The 24,190-nt window shown below is 54.6% G+C and overlaps 3 protein-coding genes and 1 long non-coding RNA gene across 6 annotated transcripts in view; 2 read left to right on the forward strand and 2 right to left on the reverse strand.

The window, feature by feature from the left end:
- The window catches only part of TNKS1BP1 (tankyrase 1 binding protein 1), a 22,450-nt gene extending 22,060 nt beyond the window's left edge, over nucleotides 1-390 (reverse strand). Inside the window, exon 1 of the mRNA XM_077748801.1 lies at nucleotides 303-390. The gene's annotated coding sequence lies outside the window, so the exon portion shown is untranslated. The remainder of the gene's footprint in view (nucleotides 1-302) is intronic.
- Nucleotides 391-3,528: 3,138 nt separating this feature from the next.
- Nucleotides 3,529-13,567, reverse strand: SSRP1 (structure specific recognition protein 1). Of its 2 annotated transcripts, XM_077748723.1 has the most exons (17): nucleotides 13,491-13,567; nucleotides 12,868-13,003; nucleotides 11,751-11,936; nucleotides 11,082-11,187; nucleotides 10,351-10,541; nucleotides 10,032-10,262; nucleotides 9,785-9,888; nucleotides 9,553-9,681; nucleotides 9,096-9,317; nucleotides 8,296-8,368; nucleotides 7,747-7,885; nucleotides 7,518-7,563; nucleotides 5,809-5,938; nucleotides 5,213-5,383; nucleotides 4,979-5,067; nucleotides 4,260-4,446; nucleotides 3,529-4,025 (listed from the first exon to the last, which is right to left on the reverse strand). In XM_077748723.1, exons 2-17 carry the CDS (start codon nucleotides 12,919-12,921, stop codon nucleotides 3,954-3,956), a joined length of 2,130 nt encoding a protein of 709 aa, XP_077604849.1. In that variant the 5' UTR covers nucleotides 12,922-13,003; nucleotides 13,491-13,567; the 3' UTR covers nucleotides 3,529-3,953. The 2 variants fall into 2 exon arrangements, with proteins under 2 accessions (XP_077604849.1, XP_077604850.1); XM_077748724.1 differs by lacking the exon at nucleotides 13,491-13,567 and having other exon boundaries at nucleotides 12,868-13,344.
- LOC144218765 (uncharacterized) lies at nucleotides 6,354-8,837 on the forward strand. The gene is made up of 3 exons (XR_013331259.1): nucleotides 6,354-6,666; nucleotides 8,197-8,291; nucleotides 8,697-8,837. It is a non-coding gene; the product is annotated as an uncharacterized LOC144218765 (long non-coding RNA).
- A 1,629-nt stretch (nucleotides 13,568-15,196) lies between the features above and the next one.
- The window catches only part of P2RX3 (purinergic receptor P2X 3), a 27,019-nt gene continuing 18,025 nt past the window's right edge, over nucleotides 15,197-24,190 (forward strand). For both annotated transcript variants that reach the window (XR_013331262.1, XM_077748754.1), the window contains exons 1-5: nucleotides 15,197-15,506; nucleotides 22,417-22,552; nucleotides 22,978-23,049; nucleotides 23,293-23,356; nucleotides 24,020-24,113. Coding sequence is in view for 1 of the 2 variants with exons in the window: in XM_077748754.1 (XP_077604880.1) it covers nucleotides 15,388-15,506; nucleotides 22,417-22,552; nucleotides 22,978-23,049; nucleotides 23,293-23,356; nucleotides 24,020-24,113 (485 nt within the window). In the remaining variant the exon portion in view is untranslated. The remainder of the gene's footprint in view (nucleotides 15,507-22,416; nucleotides 22,553-22,977; nucleotides 23,050-23,292; nucleotides 23,357-24,019; nucleotides 24,114-24,190) is intronic.

Genomic DNA, 24,190 nt, shown 5'->3' on the forward strand with positions numbered 1-24,190 from the left:
GGGGGGGGGGGGGCGGCCGGAGACCCAGGAAAAGAGAGCAAGAAACTGAGAAGGCAAAGGGGCTGGGCGCTGGCAGCAGGCTTGGCAGAGGGAAGTCTCCTACTAGAAGAGGCAGAGTGTGGGACCGGAAGCGGGAACTTCAGAGGGGGGTGGGGGGGGGGCCAAGGGAGGTCCCCAGCAGCTGTATCCTCCACTCTTCCCAGACCACTCTCTAAACTCCAGGCTCCTAACCCTAAAGTCCCGGAGCTTCAGGGAACCGCCCACTGCTCCCTCTGGCAAGCTCTCCAAGACACCCCACTTACGGTTCCCAAGGCACCCCTTGGGTCCGGCGCCCTCCCTGAGGTATCTACTCAGGGGCAGAGCGAGAGGGCCGCGGAAGTCTGAGGTCTCTCCGTGAATCACCTCATGGGAGACGGGAAAAACCCGCTCCTCCCCAACCTGGGGCTCCGCCCCAGCGCCTGCCTCCCCCTTCCCGCTCACCCTCCTCCCCCCCTGCAGCTGGGAGTGGTTCCCTCTCCCCCCTCTTTCCCCTCCTTCTTCCACATCCCTGCCCCACGGCCGCCCGCCTCCCTCCGAGCTGTCTCATCCAAACACGGAAAAATAAGGAATAAAAAGTAAACATCTGGAATACATTTTTTTTTCTTTAATTTCTCAATCGCTTTGGCTTCAGCTTGGAATTTGATGAGGTAAAGCCAGGGCCTAGTCCTGTTGCCATAGCAATGGCCTCCCACTGGATTTCCAGAGCCTCGCCAAGAGGAAGGAGGAGCCGGCCCAGGCCTGGGCTGGGAGAATGGGACAGGACTTGAGCACATCCGGGGGTGGGGTGGCTTGGGGGAAAAACTCCCTAGGGTTCCCCCTCTGGGCAGTCAGGGTGGGATAACCACAGCAGATGAAAAGGAGAGATTGAGCATCCCTCCCCAGCCCAGGGTTGGCCTGAGGGGGACAGAGGGGGACAGAAGAATTTTTAAACCAAGTGACAGGGCTCTATGGCAGAGACCAAATGATGCCCCTCCTCTAAGCCTGTAGCGGGAGCTTTGGGGTCTGATAAAACCAGGAGCGGGGTGGCTCTACCACTCTCCAGCCGTGTGACCTTAGGTACACTGCTCACTTCCTTAAGCCTGTTTCCCTTTGTAAAAACCAGACTTATTGGGACAGGTGGGAAGCCTGTGAGATGGTACATGCAAACTTAGCACAATGCCTAACCGGCAAAAAGCATCCAATAAAAACTGGCCACTATTATTAGTACGAGTCCATTGGCTATTACCAATGAGCTAAGATCCTTGGTAACTACCTCCTCCTCTCCCCAGGCCACAAGCTGCCAGCATTCCAGACCATTCCTTCACTCCCAAGGGCCCCAGTCTTGCCACCTGCTCCTCAGAAACTCCACCACCTCCTCAGTTCCCGTTCTGATTCCTGGAGCACCATCCCACCCACAAGACACCCCCCGCCCAGGCTCCAAAGCCTTGCCCCTCTCCTTCCAAAGGAAGGAGAAGGTTTCCTATCACCCGGTGTGCACCCAGCCCTGAAGACGACCCAAGGCTCTCCCACCTGCAAGGGGCATCGCCTTCCTCAGCACCCACTCCAGCTGGCCTGGGAAGGCAGCGCCAGATCCTAAGGGATTTCTGGGGCCCAGCCTTTGCACAACTCACCCACCCCTCACATTTGCCCCTGCCCCAGCTTGTTTCTAAGATAGGAGAGAACACGAAAAGCCTAAGAGAAACCCAGGACCGACCATCCTTGGTCAGCCAACTACAAGGGAGAGCTGCACACGGTTGGGGGGAGGGGCGGGGGGGTGGATGAGAACAGTGCGGAGCCAGCCCCAGTGCGCATGGGGGAGGGGCACACAGCAAGGGAAAAAATTTTGAAAAACACAAGATTGTTTCCTTGTCCTTGAACACTATTACAAGGGACATGGTGTCGGTGGTTAGAAATCGGGGCAAACTGGCCAAGAAACGTAAAACCCTTTTACCTGGGGGCCTGATGGGCACCCCTACAGCGTGCAGGGCTGCACCAATGAAGTGGGGCCCTGGGCTTCCCCAAATGCGAGGGCCACAAAAACTCAAGAGGCCCCAGCCAGGAAACCCAGGTGACCAAGGCCATAGCCAAAAGCTGAAGAATCACAGCGGCACTGAGCACTCCCGACCCCAGCAGTCGGGGGGAGACTAGCTGACCCCCGGGAGTAAAGGCCGCCAGAGGGGCGAGAGAGGCTAGGCAGCTCCAGCCGGGTGACAGGGGCCCAGACAGCCATCGGCGCAAGCGGGGTCGCCCCGAAAGTCCCTGGGATCTCCGGCCGGAATGGGGCCTGAGAGGTCGACAGGGACAGCACGTAACCTGCTGTAGGAGGGAGGGCCAACGGGAAGACGGAACAGCCCGGGGCGAGGGGCCGTCTGGAGGGGCCCAGTGGGGAGCTCTGGACACAGAGGGGACGCCGGCAGCCGAAGAGGAGAAGAGGGTGGAGGAGGAGGGGGCGGCGGCAGACGCGGAGGACCTGTGCGCTGGATATGAAGCAGCCGGCGAACAGACGAGGGACTGNCAGGCCCACGCCCCCAGAGCGCCTCATGAATATCCATGAGCCGGTGGAAACCGGGGGCGGGAAGCCGGGGCAGAAAGCCCCGGGTCGTATGCAAATAGGCGCAGCCCCGGTACTCAATTATTTATGAGTCTTGCAAATAAGGGGCCTGCCCCGGGCTCAGACCCCGGCAAAACTGACGCAACTAGGCGTCTAGGAACACTCAGGCAAAATGGCCACCGAGACGACTGTCTAGAGAGGCTGCCTGGGGACGGACTACTGGGGCCCGGCGGCCCGCACTGATTGCAGCACCATAGAGTCACGGCGAGACAGAAGGGAACCGTTGGCGGACTGGAGAGGCTTCCTGTGGCAAACACCTGAGGACGTACGCAACGTGGCCCCTCCACGTGTGTCAGTTCCGAGGTAGAGCCGCGGCGAGAACGACTGGAAGCTTTTTTCCTAGCGGGTCCTCATTTATCTTCCAATTTGCCACCTTTGCAGATGGAAGTTCCTCTCGACCTCAAAATCTGGTATACCGCTTGCCTCCCATAAGAACAAAAGCTTCACACACACTGCACAGCTTTCCTACACCCCTAACCCCCCACACACACGCACGCACCCCACTCCTCATCCACAGCTCTCCAGGCTCAGGTTTCCACCCCCCCGCAAGGAAGCCAGTCACTCCTGATTCCATTATCTAAAGCTGTGGAAGAAGGTTGACTCCTAGGTGATTGGGGACTGAGCCAGAAGCTGCCTCCCCTCGGCTCGGCTAATGGAGTGGAACTGTGAGAGTGACTTCCTAATCAGATCAGCTCTCATTTTCTAGACTCTCAGGTGGCCCATCCCGGCAGAAGAGAGTGAAAACTAATGCTTGTCCAACCGGGAACAGGACAGGATGTACCTGGAGACGGGCTTCCCGGCCGGCGGGCAGGGCCCTGCCTGGTCACAACAGTATGGTCACCACCACCAAAATCAAGGGGATGATACGAGACGGTGAGAGAGAAGGGATAAGGACATGGTTTCCAAAGTCAGTTCCCTTTATTAAATGTTTTTTCACAGACCAGAAATACAAAATCAAAGTAGAAATAGACCCCAGTTAGGAGCTACGGGCCTGATCGCACATGACCCCTGCTGCGGCAGCCTGTAACAGGAGAAGCAGCAGCTACATCCCTAAGGTGGGGAGAGCAGGCCAAGTGTTTCACCCTGCACTGCCCTGCCCCCCACCCAATCTCTCCCCAGATTATGAAGAGCCATCCTCCGGCAGCAGTAGAGGGAAAACGCCTCCCTTGCTGCCCCAGATGAAGTGCATTTTCCACCAGGAGAGCTTGTCCAGGTGGCACAAAATCCAAGGACTACATTTCATATGAGAAACTGGTACCAAAACGCGGGTGGGGAGACTGCAGGTGTGACAGGGCAACCCCCAGAAGAGAGAATTGCCCCTGCTCTACTCATCGGATCCTGATGCCGAGTCTTCTGAGCTGGGGGGAGTACTGGCCAGCTCCTCCTCTTCAGAGTCCTGAAAATCAGAGGTCTCTTAGGGAGAAAGGTGGAGCCCTGGTTGCCCTCCCAGGGAGCCACTTTTCAGTGATGAAGGACCCCTAATTCCCTACTCCCTTTCCCTGAACTCCAACACTGGCCTTCAGCACCTCCAATCTGCACTCCCCCTTTCCACGTCATTGCCCTCCCAGACTTACCACAGCCCCCAGCCCACCACCCCTCAGGGGCCCCTCAGCCCAAACCCCTGCCTCACCTCGCTACGCCTTCTCTTCTTTTTGCTCTTGTTCTCTCCAGAAGAACTCTCATCACTGGACACAAACTCTTTGCTCTTGAAGCTCTCACTCAGCTGCCTTGACGACGACTTGGATGATGAACCCCTTGAGGGCGTCGATTTCTTTTCCATCTTCACCTTTACTTTCTTCTTCTTCTTTGACTTGTCCCTAGAGCAGCAAGAGGGAGAAGGCTCTGGGCCTTTGGGTTCACCCACCAAAGACAATCCACCCCTAACTTGAACAGGGCTTTCCTCCCTCGCGGCCACACTGCTGTCTCACTGTGACCGCAGACAGCCAGCCAAGTCAGCTCCAAGAGCCCCAAGGGAGGGCATCCTAAGTGAATAACCAGAAGACTCGCAGGCCAGAGCCTGAAGCAGCCGCACTCACAGAACTTATCTGGCATCTTTTGCTTTGTCTCTAAAAGTTCACGTGAATGAGGTTCCATCATAATTTGTTGTTAATTCCCCCATACCTTCGAGTAAAACTGAGCCTCTATGAAAAGGGCTCCCTTTACCCTGTGACTTCAGGGAGTCCCTAGCACACTGCCCATGCTTAGGGAAGTGCTGCCCAGGCTTGAGAAGCACTGCCCTATTGCAGCCAGAGCCTATCTGTTATCTTCCACACCCCGACTCTCCACCTAGACCCGCAAAAATAGATGCCGAGAAAGCACTTACAGGGCCATTTTGTTCCCAACACTCACCTCTTAGAAGACTCACCCCGGCCCCCTTCATATTCTTTCATGGCTTTTTCATACTCCCTCCTGGCATCCTCCGCCTTGCGATCCCACTCCTATCTCACACACACACACACACACACACACACACGAAAAAAAAAAAAAAGAATGAGGCCTCTTCCCTAATGCAGGCAAAAATCTATCCAGAAAAGTTCTACCAAAGGCCTATCCATGTCCCCTCTTATCTCTGCTACCACTCACCTCTTTCTTCTCTTTGGACATTCCCTTCCAGATCTCGCCTGCCTTCTTGGAAAGATCTGTGATACTGATGCCGGGATGGTCCGACTTGATCTTCTCTCGGCTGGCATTGAGCCACAGCATGTAGGCAGACATTGGCCTCTTGGGGGCATTGGGGTCTTTCCCTTTCTTCACCTACATAAGAACCCAAGCGCCTTCAGTCATCTATTTCTCATAGATGTCCCCCCAGTTCTCCAAAATAAAGTATTGATTACTCCTACTTAGAGGGAAAAATGGGAGGAGGATTAAATAGGCATAAAGCTAAACTGAGGGCTCCCAATGGCAGGCACCCTGTTTTCCTCCCCCCTGCACCCAGTGCCTAGCTCACTAGAGGCCCTTGCCTCAAACTGCTGGGATAGAAAAAGTGGGTCTCCTAATTCAGATCTCCCAGAAGCTAATTATCTCAAGGCCAGAGAGAAAACTTTCCAAGTAGATACTCCTCAAGGCCATATTCATTGGCCACAAAAAGCAGCCCCAGACGCACCTGACAGGCCCCACTGGTGGTGGACAGAAAGCAAAGGGAACAGCTTCCCCAACACCCCCCCAACCCGAGCATGCACCTCCACAGGCTTCTTGCGGCTCTTGCGGTCCTTGGCCATCTTGGCCTTTTTAAGCTGCTTCCGTTTCTTCTCGTCCCGGTCACTGTCACCCTCATTACTGGAGGAGCTGGCAGAGGCGTTGCTGTCAAACCTGCCAAGGAGATGGGGGCTTGGACCCAGGAGTGAGGACAGCACCCCACGGCCGCAGGACAGGGGGACAAGGAGTCTAAAGCCATCTGCCCAGAAAAGGGGAGGCAGGACCACAGGACAGCCTCCACCCTCAGTCTCCACCCTGCTTCCCCCTCCCCACACTGGGCCCTGCCTCCAGTAAGACACAAAGTTACAAAAGCTTCAGCTGTTCTCTTCAGTCAAGGCCTAACCCACAACCTTCTCCATCCCCATACTCTTGGGGACAGACACTTGGTCTCATCTTGTTCAGAACATGCCCCAAGGCCTCTTCACTACCTCCTTTGAGCTACTTGTCTTAATCTACCCTGGAGTCTTTTCTGATGAAGGGACAATTATTATAGAAAAGGGAAAACACTTTTTAAGTAAATAAAGTCTAGGGCTGCCCAGTGGGCTCAGTCAGGAGAGCATATGATTCTTGATCTCAGGGTTGTGAGTTCAAGCCCCACACAGGACGGGACGGGATGGGAAGGGGGGAAGGGGGGGGGGGCTAACTTCAGTCCAAGTCCATCCATAACCATATTAATTAAATCCTTTAAAATCCACAGGGAACTCCTCAGGATATGGAGGGACCTACCTCACACCTGTATGGTGCTGAACAATTTTCAAGACGTTTTTGCAAGCACCTGTGAACTAACCTTCATTAGTCAACATGGCAGGAAGAACTCGCAGACTCCTATATACATGAGCCACGTATGTATATATGCACACACTATATGTCTCTATGTGCAGTCTTTTTTTTTTTGGGTGGTGGGGCTGCCCAACGTTCATTCCCAATTCTTCTGGATAAAGGGAGTCCCTATTTTCTGTGGGAAGCACCTTGCCCCCCATTCAGGAGGGGCTCACTCCAACCCCAGGCTTTGAGGTGGGTGTATGCTTAGTTCTAACACATCAGAGCACATCCTAGTAACTCAGAAAGGGGCAGTAACCACGCTGTTTGCTGCTGCCCTGAGAGAAGAGGCACTTCTGGGTGTTAAACCAATAGGATTGAGCCTGCCCACAGCTCCCAAGTGTCATGCGGCACTGCGCGGGGCAAACGTAGCTAAAAGTAAGAGAATCAGAAGAAATAAAACAGATTCCCCACCACTTTTGAGCATCTGGATCCAGGTGTCTGAAACCAGTTATAGCCTTGGAATCTCCACTTACATAAACTTACAAAACTCCCCTTTATACTAAAGTCAGTGAGTCACGTTTCTGACGCTGACAATCAAGCGTCTTGATCAAGACAGCAGGGGGGGACCACTGCCATTTTACAGGTGAGAACACGGAGATTTATCGACTGACCCCAAGACTCCCGGCTAGTGAACGGGCAAGCACTGGCCCTTAGTCCCATCTTCTCCCCGCTTTTTTGGCTTTATGACGGGCCTTGCCCTTGCAAAGTCCTGGACGATCTTGAAAGCATTTCCACATATTACCTCCTTGGGGATCACTCTTCCACCCTGGGTCAGTAGCTAATGCTGAGACAGGAGAAACGTCCAGATATCTTCTGGTCCCTCAAGCTTATAGGCCTCCACCTCACCCCCACAAATGGAACCAAAACTCACTCCTCTGCCACGTCTTCTTCCTCTTCACCTGGGTTGAAGGACTCATCTGGAGAAGAACACAGGCTGCATGAGCACTGCCCCATACAGAGACCCCAACCCTTACCTAGACACCCTGCTCGGCCCAGACACCCAACTCGGCCCAGACACAGGGCACTGGCCCCAGGCAAGAGTCTGCCCCACCCCGCCCCCAGCCCCACCCTGCACCCCAGCACTGCTGAGCCTAGCCCACCGGTTTCCTCTCCTGAGTCATCACTGCTGTCGTTGGCATTCTCTTCCCGGATCTTGCCCTCCTCCTTCATCCGCTCCAAGTAGGCATCATGCTGGTCCTCATCAGAGTCGGCATACTCGTCGTAGCTCGGGTTCATGCCCTAGCCCGGGGAGAGCGGGGAATGAGGGCCGGCTCACCCTGGCGCTATCAGCCCTGCACACTGGAAAGCACACCCCCATGCCTGTGAGTAGGGCCAGCTCCCAGAAGACCCTGGGGCCGGACTGTCCACACACAGCCAGCATGCAGGGCCAATGCCCGACAACTTCCTGCCAACTGGGTTAGTCCCAGCCCCTCCCACTCCCAGCCCCGCGGGGGGGCCCCTAAGGGGCTGCAGAGGCTGCTCTAAGGTCATGCTGCGGAAACCTGCACCAGGAGGGGGGAAGGGTCACACGCACCTCTTTTTTCTATAAGGGTAAGAAGAAAAGAGAGAGTGAAGAAGCAGCTGGGGGAATCCGTCCCTGCCCACCCCCAACGGGAGAGGAGGGCCATCCTTTCCACACGCACAGGTACCTCTTTTAATCCACGGTTCTTGATGTTGAGTTTTTTTGCGTTGACAAAATCAAACAGCTTCCCATACTCCTCCCTGTGAGTGGAGAGGCACCGAGTTACTAGATGGAGGGGCCGACGCAGGGGTGCACTGCGTGCTGGCCCAACACCCACTGGCCAGGTGGACTGTGGGGCCTGGAGCTGGCGAGCCCACTGCCCAACCCAACAGCTTGCAGACCTCCGGGAGTGGCAGTAAGGGAGAGTCAGACACTAGTCTTCAAAGGAACCTGCAATCTCAAGCATCTGGGACAGAAAAGTGGGGGAGGGGTATGGACCTATTCACCAGATATGCCCAGAGCAGGGGGAGAACGTCAGGGAAAGGGACGTTGTCACCTTTTCACTAGACTGAATTTCGTCCTTCACAGGGTTGTCATGAAGACTCTGCGTGAAGATGCTTGTGAGACGTTCAGCCCACAGTGAGCACTCAATAAACATTAGCTGCTGTCTTCTCGGGCACAGGGCTCATTCCAGGAAAGGGAGAGATAGCATTTCCATCATGGGGGGAATGGAGCAAAAGGGCTAATACTAGACACATAATATGGGAAACAATTTGAGTACAGAAAGCAAGCGACAGACAGGCTCTCAAAGGGTTAGCGCTTCAAGGAAGATCAAATCCCAGGGATGCAAAAGAAAACTTCTGCTCAAGGGTTGAAAAGTTGGGGACGAGTCACAGGCCCGGAGAGGGCTCCTGGCCATGCCAGGCTGCCCAGCAGAGGCTGGGTGGGGACCAGGATGCCCAGGAAGTGACTGGCAGAAGCTCTCACCTCTCGATGCTGCTGAAGGTATACTGGGTGCCCTGCTTGGTCTCAATTTCAAAGTCAAAGGAGCGAGTGGTGGTGGTGCCACGGGCGAAGTTGACAAAGGAGATCTCATCAAAGCGGATGTGCACAGGGGGCTTGTGGACGTAGATGAAGCCCCGCTCCAGGGGGTACAGCAGTCCCGAGCTCGCCTTGTAGGAGCAGGTGATGCACTGGGCCCCCGAGTGCCTGGTGAAGGATGTGGGGAGCCCAGTCAGCGCCCACCTCAGCAGCAGGTGGCACAGAGCCAAAGGCACCTCTCTCAGCAGTGTCCTCAGGCCCTTGGATGAGGAAACCTCACTAAGCTGATCCCTAGAGAGACAGCTGACTCCCATCACAGTCAGACCCAACCAGACCTCTAAGAGGTTACGTTCCCAGCATAGTGCCCACCCAGGCGGGCCAGAGCCCACACTCGCACCCTCACCCTTGGAAGTTGCCTGGGACTGTAATCTTGCGGTTGACCAGTGCTTTCATGACCCGGCTGACCATCTCATACAGGGATCCCGACATGTTCTTAGTGAGCCGCCCCTCAAAGCGCTTCTCCACCTCTTCCCTGCAAACAGAGGAAGGCAGGGTCACAAGCACTGCCGCCTTGTAGCGGCACGCCGGTATCCTGCCTGGACGGGGGCAGGACGCGAGTCCAGAGACACACTCACTCGTTCATGTTGAGAGTCAAGGAGATGTCCTCATCCTTGGAGAAGAGGAGGATCAGGAAGTGGTAACGGGTTTGGCCCTGCTTGATGGGGGGATCTAGGCTGATCTGGTAAGGAAAGGCCGACAAGGTTTAGCACCAATCAGCGTCCCAAAGGAAGTACAGATGAACCCAACACCGGCAAGATCCATCTACTAAAGCCCCAGGTGGAAACCAGGCCACCCCCCTTCCCCCATGGCTGCTGCTCTTACCACGAAGAACATCTGGCGCTGGTCCTTGTGGGGCAGCAGGAAGAGGCGCAGCACCGTGGTATAGGGGATCTTATAGTCAAAGGTCTTGCCGTGCAGGTGCAGAAAGGTGGGGTAGATCCGAATGTCATAACGGCCTCGGGGCGTCAGACACTGCAGCTCCCGGAAGATGCAGATGGCGTCTCCAGTGGCCTGGATCACATCCGCCTTAGACAGCACGTTCTGGGCAAAGGCCTGCACGAGCACACGCTGGAAGTCAGGCCGGCCAGGGCCTGCTCAGCGCCAGCTTCTCCCAAGGCAGCTGGAGCAGGGGAGACCTCACCTCAACAGGGTCCACGCCATCCTCCTGGGTGGGAGGAACGTAGAAGCGCACCTCCATGAGAGAGACCTCCGCATCGTCGTTCTGGTGGAATTCCAGGGTCACCTCGTTCTTGCCTGTGGTGCACTGGGACACGTTGCTAAGGGGGATCTCGAAGACTGGCTGGTCGCCGATGTCAAACGAAAGCAGCTGCCCTGAAGGGAAAGGGCTTATCAGCCACAAGCGTCTTCCCTCAAGTTTGCCTCAAGATTGCCAAGAAACAACCTTCCCACCAGACTGCTGGTCTCCTGAGGGCAGGACGTGGGCTGCTCGGTTCACATTGTAGCCCCGAGACCAGGCACAGGGCCTCACGCACTGCCGATCCTTGAAAAATACATGATGAATTATAAGGGCGCCTGGGTGGCTCAGTCGATTAAGCGTCTGACTCTTGATTTTGGCTCAGGTCATGAGCTCACGGTTTGGGAGTTCGAGCCCCGAGTTGGGCTCTGTGCTGGCAGCGCGGAGCCTGCTTGGGATTCTTTCTCTCTCTGCCTCTGTCTCTGCCCCTCCCCTGCTCACACGCTCTCTGTCTCTCTCTCAAAATAAACAAATGTTAAAAAAAAATTTTTAATATATGATTACTTACAAACCAACAGAAAACCAGAAATGGTAGCATAAACAGAGCAAAACGAGGTGAAGGCCTAAATCCTTCACCCGACCTCCTCCTCCAAACCTTAAGTCTTCCCAGGACTCACCACCAAACTTCACAGTTCCCCAGTTCCAGCCCTTCACACAGAGGTCCTTCTCCATTAGCTCAAGGCGATAGTGAGTTTTGAAGAAATCTGAGAGTTTCTCAAACTCCTGTGGGTAGAGGGGAGACAGCAATCCCTGTAAACCCCGATGGCCTTAACACAAACTTAAACATTCTGGGATCATACGTGAGAAACTGCCTCAGTATCCCTTCTAGCAGAAACCCAAGCTGTTGAAAGAAGTAGTTGCCGAGGACTGGATCTCAGACAAAGGGAGGAGGAAAGCATGCGAATGACATCTCTGGGTAGAGGCCTCACGGTGCCCTCTGACTTGTATAAGTATTGTTTTAAGGAAAAAGAAATTAAAAAACGGAGTAAAGTCTTTGATGCAAGCAGTTCAAAACAGAAAAACAAAACTCAAACTGAAGCACTAAGACTCTGAATGTGGATAAAGGCATCGAGCAGAAACCACCAAAAATGTACAACGTAGAAAAACTTCTGGAGTCAAAGCACAAGACACCCAAGGCGGAACACTGCTTAACAGCCTCGATGGCCCTGCTCTAAGGAGCCAGAAGTAGCAATTACGTGGCTATCAAAGGAGCCCCAACACTCCAGAAGATTAAAAACAAATAAGACGGCGCGGTAAAAAGGGGTTATGGCCATAGGACATCTCACCGACTCTCGGAAGCCATCATACTTGTAGACATGGCCGTTCTTTGTAAGCAGTTTAAGTCCGTGGCCCAGGGCAACACGGCGCCAGATGCCTTCCGTCAACTCCCCAGCTTGGATGTTGTCCACTTTGCCCGTCTTACTGTTCTTAAAGATGATACCCTGGCGGCTCAACCGCAGCCGACCATCATTCTGTTGGAAAAACAGGCCCAAACGGAAGGGTAAAATACACAGGTGTACCACACATGGACAGTCCCGCCCAACACCTGCACTGGGCTGGCCAGATACAGATGTGGGACCCACAGATGCAGGGGCGAGAGTCAGCGAGAAGGGACAAGTAACCAGGAAATCTGGACGCTAACACCAGATCCTGGCATCCAAAACCCTTGCAGGTCCTCAGTTTCAGGGCTCAGGACTGAGTAGCACAAATGGTCCCTTTCAAGCTCAGATCCTATGACTCCTACGCAGGTGGTTTATGAATTACAATGGCTCCAGCTACAATTTTTCAACTTGACGATGATGTGAAAATGACACACGTTCAACAGAAACCAGTATTTGAATTTTGTGTCTGTCTCTTCTCCCAAGCGAGCAACATTCGGTACACCAGTCTGGTGATGCCGGGCAGGGGCAGTGACCACAGCTCCCCAGTCAGCCCCATGATCACCTGTCCACAACCAATTCACGTACGACCGACCATTCTCTACCCCTTCTGTTTTACTCTCACGACGGTATTTATTAAATCACATGTGGTGCTCAAACTTTATTATAAAGTAGGCTCTGCGTTTGATGGTTCTGCCCAACTGTACGCCGACCTAAACATTCTGAAACCCTGTGTAAGGTAGATTAGACTAACCTAGCATGTTTATCAGGTTACATGTATCAAATGTATTTTTGACTTAAAGGGTATTTTCAATTTACGGTGGGTTTGGGGGGACATAAGGCCACAGGAAGTCGAGGAAGATCTGTACCCGTTGCTTTTAGGGGGCAAAACATCAAACTACACGTTATACTCGGACTCCTTTCCCAAAGTACCAACATCAGCGAAGCAAGCTCTTGCTAATGCACAAAAAGTGTACCGTCCTTCCCTCTGTTGGCCTGCGTTAAAAACCCAAGCTCTTCTTACCATGGAGCCTTTCACCTCCTGATAGATGTCGTTGAACTCCAGTGTTTCCGCCATACTGATGTGCCCCCGGTGGCCTCCACTGGGAGCTGGGCCCCAACTCCCGGCTGAATGTGCAGATACTCAGCAGGCTGGGAATCTGAATTCAAGAGGGAGATGGAGAAACATCAGAGACAACAGCCTGCTCGACCCACGGATGGAGCCAGGTGGCAAGCCGTGGCTGAGCCTGGGAGGTCTCGGGATCTCCTCCGCCCGGAACCCTACAGGCAGGCCCTGAAGACTTCTCGAGTCAGGCCCAGTGGGGGCTGGAGAACCGGGCCCGGAGGAGCGCTCACACCCGGCCCACAGACCGCTCCGGGCGCTCCGCCGGGAGCCATGGCAACGAGTAGCAGAACCCGGAGTCAGCCCGGAGCCTGCCCCTCGCCGGCGCGGGGACCCAGCTCCGAGCGCAAGGTTTCCCTCCCAGCGCTCCCACCGCGCCGTGGCCCGGGACCCACGGCTCCCCCTCCCCCTAAAATGGATTCGCCCGCTACCCGTGGATTCGAACGCGGAACGGTCCATCTTGAGCGTCCCGCGGGGGAGCGGGGCCCGCGCCCTCCGGGGACACGGGGCCGGAGACCACCCACCTTCTCAAGATGCAGCCTCGCTACGGCCCAGGTGCGGGCGGTGGGGGGGCTGGGGGACGCGGGGGGGGGCGGGGACAGAAAGGATAGAGCGTCCACCGCTCTGGACAACCTGAGAGAAGCGCATCCGCCAGCAAGTAGCGCCGCGTGGAACCAGACACAAAGATGGGAGTGCTCAGGGTTCTTTCTTTAAAAATTACACCTTTCCAGTGGAGGACTAGGTCCTGGAGGGAAATTGCGTAGTTTTATCTTGTTAGGCTTCCCACAGATAGCGTATGTCTGCCTGTCCTTCTGTCCTGCACAGGAGCGCTTTCCATGGAGTAGAAAGGAGTCTCTGGATGCCAGAAGAAAAATATTGCGAGGTGCGGAGAGAAGTGACCCGCCTGGCTCCCGGGTGTCGGTGTCAGGGTGACTGTACCGCTCTCCCCTGACGCCTGGGACGGGATGCTCTGAAATGAGTTCACTGCCTGCACCCAAAAATTTCACACCCAAAACCGCAGTGTATGGGTCGCCTGGAAGAGGCTGGCACCTGGCCGGATCAAGTTCAAGTGCTCGTGTCAGATTCACCTGAGAGCCGGCGCTGATTCTGATTCGAAACCGCAGCAGCCTGGGATTTCAGACGCCTTACCCACCCCACCCCCAACCAATATATTCGTAGGGCGCATCTGGTAAAAATCAAAGGAGGCCTTAGCCTCCTGGGAGGGATGTTTGAGTTTGACCACCTTCCCTTTGCAGATGGGAAAACCAAGGCCCAAAAAGGATCTGCCCAGGGTCCCATATCTCCTTACCCCTGTCCAGTTCCCTTCTGTCATAATCACAATGACTCTACATCCAAAATAATTGATATGTGTCCTGCATGAAGACATTAGGGCAGAATATTTAAAATTCAAGACTTTCCTGACAATCTGACTTAGTTATGCCAACTTGCTAGCTCAATCCTAGGGTAAGAGACAGCAGGAATGAATGCACTGTTGCTCCCTGAATTCATAACTTTAACCTCTGAGTAATGGCTATTCCAGCCCTACCTAGTGACATACATTAAGTAAACATATATTAAGCTCCAACTCGATTCTAGGACTTGAGGAGAGTAGCAAACAAGATAGGAGCAGCCTCAGCCTTCCGGGATCATAATATCAAACAAAAGACTGAGATAAGTAAAGTCATAGTAAAACAAAGCAAAACAGAGCCCCCCAAAGTGATAATACCATGCTGCAGGTAGAGTATCGGCCACTGCCAGTTTGAGTTAGGAACATGAACTATGTAACTCTACTCACTCCTCCCAGAAGATCAAGAGAAATATTCAAGAGCCCCTTCCCCCTGACCGATGCTATAAAGGCAACTCAGGAAAGGAGTAGATGGCTGCAGAATTGAGTGGCTTTAGGAAGACACTCACGAATGAACGGGGCAGTCAGCCCAGGAAAGGCTGCTGGATGCCTGGGGAGATGTTTCAAGGGGCTCTAAGGAGCGCATGAAGCAGCTGGTGAGCTGGGATGAAGATGCGGCATAAGAGAACGGAACAGAAACGATAGACAGAGTGCAGATAAAACATGAGTCCCAGAGGGCCCTAGCCAGCTGCATCCCAGGCAATCAGGAGCCTGGAATTGGAGACCCCACCCCTGCCGTGACATCACAGGGGAGTGGGGTGGAGACGAACATAAAGGGGGTCCCCCCTCCACGCCCTGGCCTTGGACTCTTGGCAGCCCAGAGTATCAAGAGGAGAGAGAGCCTGGGCACTGAGCTAGGGTTGCCTGACTTAAAGGAACAGGCTCCCCACCCATTCCTCAAGCTCCTCCAAGCTGCCCCCTCCAGTCTTTGATCTCTGTCTCCGTGTCCTGAGGACCTCTCCCTCCTGAGGCCACCATTGGGCCCCTTCTCAGTGGCCTCTGAGTGCTCTCTCAGCATGAACTGCGTGTCAGACTTCTTCACCTATGAGACCACCAAGTCGGTGGTTGTGAAGAGCTGGACCATTGGGGTCATCAATCGAGCAGTCCAGCTTTTGATCATCTCCTACTTCGTGGGGTGAGTCCTGTGGCCCTTAGGGTCCTGGCGGGGGAGGGCTTCCTGGTGTCCTCTCGGTGTTGCTGTCCAGCGGCCCGCGCTTCTCTCTTGGAGGAAGCAGTCTCTTCTACGGAGTTGTGTCCCAAGGACTGGACCTGGCCACCCCCGTCAGGGATCTGGTCCCCAGATGAGTTCTTTTCCCCAGTAAATCCTCGGGAATCAGAAGGCAGTTTCTAGGCACATACTCCAAGGAGTGAGTTCTTGCCCTGGTACCACGCCCTCCACCAGGAGAAGTCCCAGGTGACCATCTCGCTTCTCCCTTCTATCCTGCCCCCACCAGAGAACAGGACCCCCCTCACATCTTCCCATTGTCCTCAACCAGTGCTTTAGGGTCTCAAAAAGACGAAGGAGCACAGGAAAGGGGAAGGGAAGGCACTGAAATGAGGGAGACAGTGCCGGTTTGATCAGATGGATGGTGGGGTTGGAAGGAGTGAACTGGAATGAGGAATTCCCCTCCTACCTTTGGGGAGATGATGAAAAAATGGGGGAGAGGGAGAAGCCCTTGCTCTTAGAGGGCAGGGCAAAGCAGGGAGTCTGCTCCTTGGTGAGGGGGAGAGACACAGGCACAAATAACACCCAAGGGAAGAGTTGCTCAGGGGAAAGGTAGCTGTTTGAACATGATACAGGGACCCTGCTAGTGAATCCAGAAACACTCCCCTTTGTCAGAAGCGTACATTGTCTACTGCTACCTGACTTTCTACCATATAACCCATCCTCAGGGCTTTTTAAGAGCCAGTGGTCTGAACACCCTCTCCCAGTGCCCACCTTTAAAGGCATGCACCCCCCAAACACACTCACACATATATACACAAAGGATCATGAAACAGACAATGGCTGGGTGGGGGGGGGATCACAGGTCCTGTCTTTCTTGTGGTCATTTGCACACACTGATGGGGCACCAGAAATGACAGGCAGAAACCTCTAGAGTTTTCTTTCCTGGGGTGCCGGCCTCTAGTCTCATGCTGTTCCTTGAGACAATGGCTCCGCATGTCAGAGACAGCTAGCCACTGACACCTGTCATGAGTGAATTCAAGCAAGTGAAAAGAGACATCCGGTGTACGTGTAAGCTGGAGCTGCGTGTGCATGGGCCCCCACACCTGAAAGGTCAGAGTCATGTGTGAGTGTGTGCTTGGAAAAGCAGGCAGACGTAGATTCAAGGATTTTTTTTTTTCTTTTTGCGTTGCATACTTTGTGGGAGCCAGTAGGCTTCACTTATGTGGCTGTTGTGGACAAGGCTGTGCACGCAGTGCTCCTCTAGGGGATATGACAGAGGGATTCAAGCCTTGGAGTAGGATAACCGTGTTGGAGTTTACTTCCAACTTCCAGCTTTTGTGAGATACAATGTTTGTGAGTGGTGCATGTCCGCATCTCTGGAGTCTGGCTGGAAGTCAGTTCTCAACTGTTTCACATTGCCTTGTATATCATGATTCTGTGACTGTTTGTAGCCACGAGACGGGAAAGTGGTCCAGGTGCGTCCCAAAGCTGCCTCAGCACATTCCTGGCTCCATTGGCTCTAGGCGGAAGGTTGATGGGGAGTAGGCAGTGGCTCCTGGGCCAGTCTGCTCTGCTCTCCCCTGACCCCTGTCTCCTTTTCATCATGATGCCATCCGATGCTCTGATCCTCAGTGCTGGAGCCCAGCCTGCAGGAACAAGCATGAGAGGCTCTTTGGCATCTTGATATCCAGCCCCATCCATCTCCCAGCCTGACAGCTCCCCACGGAGCGCTCCTTCCAGTTACATCCGTGCAGTCTGCAGCCCAGCCCCCCGGCCTGAGCCCCATCTCTGGGCACGTGAGCCCATGCACCATTAGGACTTCATGATCCATTGTCATTAATTCAGCAGAAATTTATTGAGCGTTTCTTCATGCCGGGCATTGGGCACCGAGGATGGAAAGGTGGGCAAAAGCAGACAGGGCCCTCAGCCCCATGGAGCTTACAATGCCAGAGACGGACATTGATCAATCTCCACGAACAAATGTAAACTCTCAGGTGAGGCTCCAGATTTGAAGAAGAGGTGCACGGTGCCAAGAGAGCTGCTAGCAGGGAGGAGGTACTTGACCTGGCCAAGTTGCTAAGTGAAGGTTTTCTGGAAATGTGGTGCCCAAGCCAAGATCTGAAGGGCAAGTAAGAACAACCCAGGGAGGAAAAAAAAAAAGGGAAGGAAGAGGGTTTGAGGCAGGGAAACCCAGCTCTGCAAAGGGAAAGAGCCTGGCACACAGGAAAAAGAAAAGAAGCTTCTGTGGCCCAAGCAGAGGGAGCAAAGGCGAGTGCGGTGTAAGGTAGGGGTGGGATCACAGACCCAGCCAGACCTCAGAGCTTTCATTCGTACAGAAGGACAATGGATGGGAACTGTGTGTGTGTGTGTGTGTGTGTGTGTGTGTGTGTGTGTGTGTGAGAGAGAGAGAGAGAGAGAGAGAGAGAGAGAGAGAGAGAGAGAGGAGACAGACAAATGAGATCTGAATTGGGAGATGACTGGCTAATACGCCAAGGGATTGGCATGGGTAGGAATGGACGCAGGATAATCCGTTAAGGGTGGTGGAGTCATATGGAGAGAGATGATGATGGCTTGGACACAGAATTGGAAAGGATTTGTAATGCTGTTACAGTACAGTACGTGTTACATGACAGTAACATTTAACTAACACTTGAATCTCTGCCATATTAGCCCTGCAAGGTGGACCAGATGCACAACCTTACTAGGCCACATGTAACATGAGCCAATCGTTTCTCTTATGCATTCACAGAACACACCAGCTAATCATCTCCACGCATGCTCCCACCCCTGCTCCAGCCTCGGCTGCTCATCTGGGGTTGATACCAATTCATCCCTGGGTTCCTTTACCCCAGCCAGGTGCACAGAGAGGCCAGGACTTCCCTGGTGTTTCTCACACAGCCTTCCTGGGCCCAGGTGGCAATTCCCAGTCTCCTCTGTGGGGTGGGACTACCTAACAGCCAGTCTCTTTTGGGGGATCCTCTGGGGAGCCAAGGAGGAAATAGGGGATCCCTGGGGTTTGAGTTTATAGAAGCGCTGGCTGTGCTGTGGCTGGTTTGCAAGGCCTTCTTGAAGGAGGTGCCTTCCTACACACTGGCAGAGGGGCATTCCCCGCCCGTTGATGCTCCATCTTCAGAAGAACCCGTGGTGGCTGATGGTGCCTCCGACCCCTCACAGCCCTGCTCTCCCCGTCTTCCCTCCCCCTGCACGGCCCAATCCATACACTCACCATTTGCATGGCTGCCCCATTTGGTTCATCATATCCAGCCTCATTTTGAATCTTATAAAGCAGCTCAACACATACAGCAGTTACAAGGAGGAGCTGCTCTAATTTAAAGAGAAAGGCCTGGAATCCCACCTTCTTGGCCCACCACTCCATCCTCTCACCCGGATGCACCCTAGGCACCCCGTAGGACACTAGGTGACAAATGTAGGAAGACCCTTTGGAACCACCCGTGGTGCAGGTGCAGAGAGAGGAGAGGTGTTCACTCTGGTCTCCCTCTCCCCTCTCCACACCCCACGATGGGGAGGCCATGGAAGGAGGAGCCTCTGGTTAGAAGCCTCGCTGACACCAACCATGAGTGGGGCTGGGACGGGTCGCCTTATGTCTCTAAGTCTCAGTTCTCATATCTGGAAAATGGGTTTAGGAATACCTACCCCCAAGGAGGCATGGAAAGGCAAGCCACCATGTCAAGTGCCTCGCCTGAAATGGGAGAGCCAGTAATCAATGGCAACTACTGTCATTTCATAGGCTCCCCAGCATACCTCTCCCTTTCCGCCATCCGGCTCACCTTCCTCAGAGACCCCTCTGCCCTGACACACACAGCGCACACCCACCACGCCTACTCCCTGACTCTTTCGGGGGTGGGGAGAAGGGTGCTGGGACGCTGCTCTGGCCTCCTTCCTGCACATGCCCCCTGCTAAGGAGCTGACACCCGCTTTCCGCTCCATAAATAATAAACCAGGAACACAAGAAAAAAATAAGTTCGAGTAGCAGCGTAAATGCCAAGAATTGAAGGCTCGGTCCTGCCCTATCTCCTCAGCCAAGGCCTCTGGAGACAGACCCAATCCCTCTGTTCTGGAAATGAAACATCCCTTTATTTTGAGCTGCCCTGATGATGTCCTTGGACCCCAAGGGGCCACTGAAATTCTTCCATTTATTATTTAATTCAGACGGAGAACTCTGATGTGGAGTCTCCTACCCACTGGGCACAAGAAGGAGCCTTAGAGGAGAAGGAGGAGGGAAGAGACTGATTAATTATTCTTCTAAGCACTAAGGGCCCTTCCTCCTGAGACGTTCCGAAGCCTGGAGATGTTCCCCTAGTGGCCAGGAGCCAGCAGCACCAAGACCAGGGGCCAGGCATGAGGGGGTTGAACAGTCTGTCCGGGTGGGAAGCCACCCATCAGCTTGGCAAGTTAGCACACCACTCTGTGCTTCTGTTTCCTTATGTGTCACATCAGGGGCACCTGGGTGGCTCAAGTGGGTTGGGCTTCTGACTACTGCTCAGGTTGTGATCTCACGGTTCGTGAGTTCGAGCCCCGCATCAGGCTCTGTGCTGTCAGCGCGGAGCCCACTTCTGATCCTCTGTCCCCTTCTCTCTCGGCCCCTCCCCGACTCGTTCTGTCTCTCAAAAATAAATAAGCATAAAAAATAGTAATAACAACAATGATGTTTCACTGGGTTGTGGTAAGGACTCAGTGAACCCTGACCCCATAGAGCACTTAACGGGCTGTGTCGGTTAGGAGACAATGACCTGAACCCCACTTGTCATCCGCAGATGTTCTTGGACTTTATGAACAGGGCAAGGGGTTTTAGGAAACCGTGTCATTAGATCACCACTCAGAGATGTGTCCATTATGTTGCCAGGCACACTGAGGTTCTGGAGGGCATATTGTGGCTGTGGCTTCTACCCGGGCCAGAGGTGCGCTCAGCTGGAAGCAGGGAGACCTGGGCCCTTGGCTTCACTCCCTCCACTGGGCAGGGCCCCCAGCCATGAGCTGATACTACTCATTTGGACATAAGGTGGTGGATGAGATTTCTATGTCAGCCGTACTTCCTTACGAGCCCTTGATGAAACCCCTCCCCTTCCAAAATAAAAAGGAAAAGAAAGTAAAGCGCACAGCACCACAGATGTCCATACAGGCACAGTGTTCGTTCGAGCCCAGGACAAGCATGTGACCAACTCCCAGTGGTGCATTAATCAGGACGTTGCCTGCTAGAAGGCAGCAATGATAAAACAGGTGACAGGTTAGGAGCCACCCACCAGCCCGGGCTGTGACTCCAGCCCTTCTGTCCCACTCAGGAGAGCATTTGGAATTCAGACCCATGAGGGAAGCCCCATTACGGGGACAGCTCCTAGCCCTCTCACTGAAAACTGAACAAAGAGTCTCTTGCAAATGTCAACCTGTGTTCACATCAACAGGATGGGTAGGTGACCCCCAGCATGGCCCCGGAGCTGTTCCCCTCTATGGGGACACCAGAGGTCATCCAATCCAGTCCCCGCCCCCTCATCTGAAAGCATCTCCTTGAATCTTCCCAGGCATGTGGAGCTCACCACCTCCTATAGCAGCCCATTCTTGGACACTTTCTGGGGTCAGAAAGCTCCCGGGCTTGAAATCCTAACTCACTCCTTGTGAAGTCCTCAGGTCAGCTTCCCAGCCTAACACCTCCGCAGCTTTGTGCTGTCCACACTACACAGCCTCCAGCTCCTTCCTTCCGCTTCTCCTCGTCTGATGGGCCACCCCAGCTTGGTGCCTTCCCCGGTCAGCATGCAGAAAGTGACCTGAACCCAGCATTTCCCGGAGTGCACTCCTGGATTCCACGAGATGTCACTTCGGAGTGTTTCTCCAGAACTAAGAATGTGCAGCACCTTCCAAACGCATGTGATGACCTTTTCCATCTGTATAATGGGGACAGTGACAGCATCTGCCTCCCCGTATGGTGTCCGGAACCAACCGGACTGGCTACAGGCTGGGAGTGTGCTATTGAGTGAGCCAAAAGTGGCTCGCGCCTAGAGGGCTCTCGTGGGAGGGGCAGGCACCTCACAGAAATGCAGAGGGCAGAGTGGCCTGCAGGCCGTCTGTGCTGCTGGGGGAGGCTGCGGTGTCCGGAAGAGAGGTGGAGGTGGGAGAGAGGGAGCCCCCGCCGCCCCCATCCTGGCTCAGGTCGTGGCTTGAAGCAGCAGGCAGAAGGCAGTACAGGTAAACTTCCACTGGGTGGCAGCAAAGTCCAAGGAATAAGACCAGCGGCCTCTGCCTGGTAACCCAGCTCCTTTTACCTGCCAGGTGCGAAGCTGCCCTCCCTTCCTCCTCTAACCTTCTCATCTGGCGCTTGCGCACGTGAAGACTCTTCCAAGTGCCCAGCTCCCAGATGCCTTCACTGACTTGTTTTCTGAACACTTACTATGTGCCAGCACTTAGGATAACCCATGAGCAAATCTGGGATGCTCAGGGTCAGAGGTATAGGATCCTCTGCCCCTTCTCTTCCCAGTCACCTGCCAAAGAGGTATCCTTCGAGTCAGCAGGAATGACGATGCGTTGGCAAAGGGAAGATGTTGCCCTCAAGGGGGTGAAAATCTGTCCTTGAGATTTTTATATACAAAACACAAGTATACATACTGTCTAAGCAGCTATCTACAGTGTTAAAATTTCATGATGGGGGGGGTTAGAGGGGAAAAGAAGTCGAAGCAGTAAATGGGAAAGATGGGAAAGCACCACTCCAAGCCAACCCAGGGCGAGGTCCCTCCCCTCCAGCACAGGCCTTCCCCCGCCCCCCGCCAGACCCTGCGCAGTCTAATGTCGAGAAGGAACCCTCTCCTGGCTTCTGTCTGATGGGCCTAGACCCTCTTCTCTTGCTCTCCATCCCTGCTCTCCTGCCCAGGTGGGTGTTCTTGCACGAGAAGGCTTACCAGGTGCGGGACACAGCCATTGAGTCCTCCGTCGTAACCAAGGTCAAGGGCTTTGGACGCTATGCCAACAGAGTCATGGACGTGTCTGATTATGTGACCCCACCCCAGGTACAGTCCGCCCACCCCCAGGGCGCTGTGTGGGTGCCCAGATGCTGGGGCAAGGCAGGGAGAGTGCCGACGGGATCCCCAAACCAGGGCTTGTGGCCTCCGTGATCCGAGAAGCCCTTCCCCTGCAGCTGGGGGGTGCAAGCTGGTGGGGTGCTTGGGCCTGCCCTCCAGAGTGCAGCACTAGGCATCAGGGGAGCAGGGTAACCCTAATCCTGCAATCAACACAACACACACGGGAGCAAGAGCAGCCAGGTGGGTGGTGAGACCTGACCTGGACCCACCTCTGCCCTCTATCAGCCCTGTGACCTTGGCTAATTCTCACCCCAAGTCAGTTTCCTCATCCATAGAGTGGGGACAACAGTAATACCCAGCGCCTGGATTGGAACTGGTGCATTATTTTTTCCCTTCTCCTTTCTCCTACCAAGGGCACCTCTGTCTTTGTCATCATCACCAAGATGATAGTGACTGAAAACCAGATGCAAGGATTCTGCCCAGAGGTGAGGGGAAGAAGGGAGGTTGGATGGAGCAGGTCAAGGAAGAATACATTGCGGGTGGGGAGCGGTGGCAGGGAGGGACGCGGGTGTGAGCAGAGATCCGAGTTCCAGCCTTGGAGCTGTGTCCGGGGACCTCCACCTTCAAAAGCCCCTCACCCCCGGTTATGGGGAAGCATGGGGAGCCGCGGGGCTCATCCAAGCCCAGTGCAGGGCCCTACACCCACCTGCACACCTGTCTCCCCACAGAGTGAGGAGAAGTACCGCTGTGTATCAGACAGCCAGTGCGGGCCTGAGCGCTTCCCGGGTGGGGGTGAGTGCAGCCCTTCCCCCTCCCCTCCCCCCCTGCAACCCAGAGTGTTAGTGGGACCCAGGAGGGCAGCACATCCCAATGGGGGAGAGCCCACGCTAGGAGACAGCGTGGGAATTGGCCTATTCCTTGTAACTCTGCCAGCATTTATAGATGCTCCTGTGAGCCGGAGGCAGTGGGGGCTGTCCCCAGAGGAATCTGCAGCCCAGGGATGGTGGTGACAGACAGGTGTGCTGTGAGGGAGCAAGTGCTATCAAGGAGAAACAGTGGGCACTGGGGAAGGGAGAGAGATCAGCTCCAGGTAGGTGGTCCCAAATGGCTTCCTAGAGGCGGTGACATTTTAGATGGGCCCTGAAGGACTAGGAAGGTGTTTTGGAAGGATAGAAGGGTTTTGAGAACATTCTAGACAGAAGGAACAGCGGCAGCAAAGCCTCAGAGGCAAGGAGGAGCATACTGTGACGGGGGAGCAGGGAGAATCATCTCCCTCTGGCTTGGTCTAGGGCTCAGGAGGAAAGGAGGGAGAGCTCGGCAGGGTCCCTGCACCATGGGTCCACCTGTTTCTCCCCACCACCTGCGGGGGCCCTGAGTGGGTGGGTTCCCTGAGGAAAGGTGGGGTGGGGGTGAGGGAATGGCAAAGGCCCCCAGCAGTTGTGGCCCCCCTCACAGGCATCCTCACCGGCCGCTGCGTCAACTACAGCTCTGTGCTCCGGACCTGTGAGATCCAGGGCTGGTGCCCCACCGAGGTGGACACGGTGGAAATGTGAGGACCCCGCCCCAGCTCTCCTTTGCCAGTGTGGGGAGCTCTGCATCTCTGTGCCTGCAGAGGGCGCCGTGGCG

This window comes from Crocuta crocuta, unplaced genomic scaffold (assembly GCF_008692635.1).
Source record: "Crocuta crocuta isolate KB4526 unplaced genomic scaffold, BGI_CrCroc_1.0 scaffold323, whole genome shotgun sequence".
Classification (NCBI taxonomy): Eukaryota; Metazoa; Chordata; class Mammalia; order Carnivora; family Hyaenidae; genus Crocuta; species Crocuta crocuta.

Coding starts and splice junctions, on each gene's coding strand:
- SSRP1 (XM_077748723.1), bottom strand. CDS start 12,921: ATGGCGGAAACACTGGAGTTCAACGACATCTATCAGGAGGTGAAAGGC. Junction 9,682..9,784: donor TTGACTCTCAACATGAACGA/GTGAGTGTGTCT, acceptor CTCTGTTTGCAG/GGAAGAGGTGGAGAAGCGCT. Junction 5,939..7,517: donor GAAGAAGACGTGGCAGAGGA/GTGAGTTTTGGT, acceptor TCTCCTTGGCAG/GTTTGACAGCAACGCCTCTG.